Raw genomic sequence first — 5,371 nt, 5'->3', positions numbered from 1 at the left:
TAGAAAAAATACCCGTGCAAAACGTACCAGAGAATGCTTCTTTTTATTGAAAAATTCATTCTCGTGCCATATATATATAATTGAAAGACTTTTTGTTATGAACAAATTTGGGAAATAAAGCTTCTCATACGATAGTAGTTCTAACCACTCAGCCTAAATACAAAATGAGCGTTACCTTTATTGATATATTTATCAATTTACCACCCATCAAAGGAAAGTAGAACATTTGAAAAGGTTAGAAGCATTGATAGGCATGGGGGTGGCACGTCGAAAGTGTTCGCATTCTTTTCTTATATTTTAATAGTTGAGGGAAAAATAGTCAGTTTGCCAAATCCTGAACCTTTTGATTATTTCAAAAAATGCCCTGAAAAATAAATTTGAAACCCGAATCATGTTTAAACTTCTAACTTTCATACTTTTGACATTTTAAAGTCAACACTTTGAATCCATAACAAATTTGACGATAAATCTATTTTGCATTCTCAAACTTTTAAAAATACTCAAAATTTTCATTTTTGACCCGTTACAAATTTTAACCTAAATGCAGTTAATTTGTACTAAAGAATCTATTTACCAACTTTTGACCCATAAGATCAAATTTAAGTTCCACAAAAAACCCAAAACAATTTTCACTTGAGAAACATGATTTGTTGTTGATTTTTGAAATTTACCAAGTATTTTGAAGTATATAGTAAAATAATATGCTAATATTTATATTTATAAAAATATATATATATTATATAAATATAGTATAAAAGGAAAGTGAATCATTATTGCTTTATTACATATATTAGGGTATATTAGTTTTGGAGGGAAAAAAATTGTAAGAATTAACCAAAACATGACAAGTGTCCACATTTATTTTACTTTATTAGAACATGTAGATAAAGACAGTCATTACCGGTATAGTGGCACGTTCATTATTACTATCATGATTTAACAACATTTAAGATATTGGCATGATATGACACCATTATCAACATAGTAAGTCTATTATTTGAGGACCAGGTTGGTACAACTTTTGCATTTGGTGCATTATTTACTACTGATACTTTACTTGGATGTATGACTCTTGCTATGACCAAATGTTCCTCATAAATCATAATACACCTAAGATTAAGGGTAGGCGCCTCACTAACTCAAGATTAAAGTTGTATGCCTCATGATGCACTCAAGGATAAGGCTGGAAACCTCGCACTTCACACAATTTACTGATCTACTCTGAAAGAGTTGAGTGTTTTGGCTTTCGCATCAATCATTTTAAGTGAATATGATGGACCCATGCTTGTAATGTAAATAAAGGCATTCTACTTGCTATACCATATCCTATTTTATTACGCAACACTAGAAATTTTAGCAAATAAGGACCGAATGACGTAACAAATTTAGACCTGATGCTTTAGAGTTTAGATGACACCATCAAATGTTTTGATGTATAACCAAATTCCCATTATCATGCCGGTGTTTTAATAACCTTGCTTAAAATAAACACATTTTACAAGATTTTATGTTACACTAATCAAACAATCTCATATACATTATACCAATTTTATAAAAAGAGAAATTTCCAAAAACAAAAAGAAGAAGAAATTGGTAGGTGGTGGGTGCAAATGAGCTAAGCTCGACTAGGCTCGAGCTTAACTCGTTTTGATTTGGTTCGTTTGTTGGTTTTAAGCTCAGGCTCGGCTCGACTATGCTCTTTGTTATTAATTATTAATTTATTTATATACATTTTTAATTATTTTTCTATATTTTGAAGAAACCTTTATCAATTCTATGCTCGGCTTGAGCTCGACTGCGTAATATAAAATTAAAACATAAAAGTCGAAAAAAATAAAAAATAAAAATCCACAAAGCTAGACTAGCCTAAACGAGCTTCTCATACAAAGCTCGAGCCCGAAGTCTAAAAAGTCCGACTCATTTCATCAAGCTTTTTAACGATCCTAACTCGAAACCTGGTGCAATCAGATTGCTGATCGAAGTTGTGACACTGTCAACAAAAGTAAGCAGCAAGTAACCAACAGGCAACAGCTCAACATCTTGTGTTCCCCAATTGTACACTCTAGGGTTTATCTTTCACTTTCACACACTCAGATCAGTCAATCGAAGATATGGCGAATCAAGGTGCGAAGAGAACACTCGCCACATGAACAATCTGTTTCGCCTCATCATCGCTTCCAATGTAATACTCTTACACAAATTGATTCGTGTGTGCTATTTATATCCACTTCGATATCATCGATGTGTTCAAAACGTTCTTCATTTGCTTCAAAAGTCATAAGTAATCTCACAAACAGAATCAGTTACGAGTAGATAGAAATGCTTGCTAGATTAGATCTCCAAATTGTTAACCGAGCGTTAGGTTTGTGAACTGTTTGGCTGGAAGTTTTGTAAATGGAAGAACATGAACAAGGAATTCAGTTTGATTAACTAAATGAATGAACACGAACAGAGGCAGCGTTGGATGATGTGTTTGTTTATGTTTGTTAATTAGAGGTGTGTGATACTTTTTAACTATGCAGTCAATCTCGGTGGTAGGTTATCGATCCTCATGTGAAATATTGCTCAAAATATCGGTCAGAATATTGGTACTGATAATATCAGCGATATTGACCGATATTTCACCAATATTCCCGATATCAGTGTTTTAAGTTTTAATTGTCAGCTTTTAGTGTTTAATGTTAGTGTTTTGAGTCTTAATAAGTCCCTACTTGCTACAATTGTTAGTGTTTTGCAAGTTGCAAATGATAGTTTGTTAACAGTAGGAGAGTATACTAAATTGTTAGTGTTAAAGTGCTATATATATAAATTCCGCATGATATTAAAATTACCAATAACCGATATCTCAAATCTCGGCCTTGACCGATATCCGATATTTTTCGCATTAACTGCTTAGCTTTTTAATGACCTTTCTAATCTTATCATATAGATCTAAGCAGAATTATTATATATATATCGGTGTTATGCGATTAATTTATATGTAAATCTAACATATGAATATGAATGCTAAAAGAAAACACCTACACAAACTTGGTAGCCGGATTGAATCTTTGACACTGGCCACTCTCAGTTAGTCAAATCAAATAAAACATTGTTTGTTTTCATTTTTTATCTGTTCGTTTGTGTTTGTGAACCATTCACGAACAGGTTCATTTCCTTAACGAACAAACACGGACAAGATATTTTGTTTGGCTAACTGTTCATAAACCATTTACTTGTCCGATAAAAGCTAACGGACGAACATGAACAGGATCTTGTTTAGCTAGGTTTGTTTACAGCCCTACCTTATATGTATGCTGCAAAGCTTCAATTAGTGTGTCTTCATAGTTCATCTATTGATAAAATGATGATCATTTATGATGTTTATACATGTTTCCTTGTTTGTGTATGTATATACTTGTACTGCATATAAATGTCTTATATATGATATTTTGTAGGTCATTTTTCTTGTGTTAAGGGCAGGGGTATTCTATTCAACTTTTACATGGCTGCATTGGATTGGACTAATATTAACTTCACTCGCGTATTATCTATGCTATAATCAACTAGCATCAATGGCAAAACCAACATATACTGATGATGGTGATCTTTTAGATGGCGGTTTTGATATGAGTACTGGTGGAGCTTGTGGGTATGTATTTTTAACTTGGTGTTTTTGGTAATTATTTGTCATTGGTGTATTAGTCTTTATATCTTTTCTATGTTTTGTTTGCAGATACCTACATGATGTTATCTACATTACTTGCTTTGTGCAACTCACATCTATCATATCTGGAAAGTTTTGGTGGATATACGCGGTGGTATGATGCTTGTGTTATTAACCTATTATGTTTTTCATAATCTTATCTTTCTAGAAGCTTCTTTAAGTAATTCTTTTATTGTTTTTTACAGATACCAGCATTTGCAGTTTATAAAGGATGGGATTTGGTTAAGGGGTTTCTTCCTCAAGGTTCCGAGGTACTTTTTGTTCTTAAGTTAGATGACTGCTGAAATGGTACATCAATTTTGATGATGCATGTTAATTATAAAACAATTTATACATTTTGAAAAATATTGTCGCTCGACTGGGACCAGTTGGCTTGTAAACAAACCGCATGAACACCAAAGGGTTGCGTTCGTTTAACTTCAACCGGTATAGACGAATGGTTCACGAACGTAAACAAATGAAGATAATTAAACATAGGTGACGTATATAACCGAGCGAATGCCAGTTTAAAGTAAACACGAATATTAACATGTTATGCCTAAAAATTTGACAAAACCAGACTATATATTGTAAGTTCATATAACTAAACTAATTTGTAACGGGCCTAACTATTTTAAAGGAATATATAAATAAAGAACTTACCAAAACGTAATGTAAACAAACAAATGAGAATGTTCGTTCCTTTAACTAAATGAACAAAAAAAGTTTGTTCATGTGCGTTCGTTTATTGAATAAACGGACATAAACAAACAGTTCACTGAACGTTTGGTTCGTTTACAGGCCTACGACCATGTGCCACCTCGACTAAACTGCCTATTAATTAAGCATATATAAATTGTGAACAAAAATGTTTAGAATCAACCTGCCTGACCCTTACAGACTACAGAATACCCATTTGGCCCGTTGCCCAACCCACATGACTTGTTTATGACTCTGGATTTGGTATGCGTGATTTTTACTAGTTTATACTTTATATTAATTAACAGGGAGTTGAAGAGGATGAAAAGACTCGGAAGAAAAGAGAGAAGATGGAGAAGAAAGCTTCCAGGGGCAAATTTGTCAAAGCAAAAGGTCAGTAGTTTCAGATTTGGTAACATTTCCGGGTGGTTTGGTTTCGTTGTTACAATATACTCGTTAGTTAAAAGCTATTTGGTGGTTTTAGACTTTGGGGATTGATTGGTGTAGTTAACTTATTGGAATGAATGCTAAAAACCTGTTTAGTTTTCAGTTCACATGGTTTTATGAGGTTGGTTGCTGTAAAACTTTCTACTCAAATGCTTTGGTTTTGTTAAAGCAATCACATACTTTGTTTGCTCACAGTTGGGATGTTTTCATGATGGAGATTGGAAACAACTTATTTATTTCTTTGAATAATATATCCTATTGTCAGTGGCGGTTTTCATGAGTCGGTTTTAGGCTCAAATGGAAGCAGAGTCGGAACTTCAGCTTCAAAAACCAATCGTTTTCGGCGTTTGGTTTTACGCATGGGTTGGGGTTTATATGATTTATGTGTTGGTTTTCAGTTTACTGATGAATTTGGGCTTTAAACTTTTGGTTCTAAGTTAACTACTTATTAACTAATTTGCCCTGAAACTTTTGACCAAAAACAATAATTTGGGCTATAAATATGATAGAAAACATTCTAACAAGTTAGTGCAGTTCGGT

At 33.0% G+C, this 5,371-nt stretch overlaps 1 protein-coding gene across 1 annotated transcript; it reads left to right on the top strand.

The window, feature by feature from the left end:
* Positions 1–2,132: 2,132 nt before the first annotated feature.
* On the top strand, positions 2,133–4,963 carry LOC143534468 (uncharacterized). Its single transcript, XM_077028946.1, has 5 exons — positions 2,133–2,182; positions 3,438–3,631; positions 3,716–3,800; positions 3,892–3,957; positions 4,693–4,963. Exons 1-5 carry the CDS (start codon positions 2,147–2,149, stop codon positions 4,783–4,785), a joined length of 474 nt encoding a protein of 157 aa, XP_076885061.1. The 5' UTR covers positions 2,133–2,146; the 3' UTR covers positions 4,786–4,963.
* Positions 4,964–5,371: the final 408 nt, after the last annotated feature.

The sequence above is a fragment of the Bidens hawaiensis genome, unplaced genomic scaffold (genome assembly GCF_021521415.1).
Source record: "Bidens hawaiensis isolate Kalapana, Puna unplaced genomic scaffold, B.hawaiensis_p1.1 tig00010168_1, whole genome shotgun sequence".
Taxonomy (NCBI): Eukaryota; Viridiplantae; Streptophyta; class Magnoliopsida; order Asterales; family Asteraceae; genus Bidens; species Bidens hawaiensis.
This window is presented reverse-complemented; position numbering and strand designations above follow the sequence as displayed.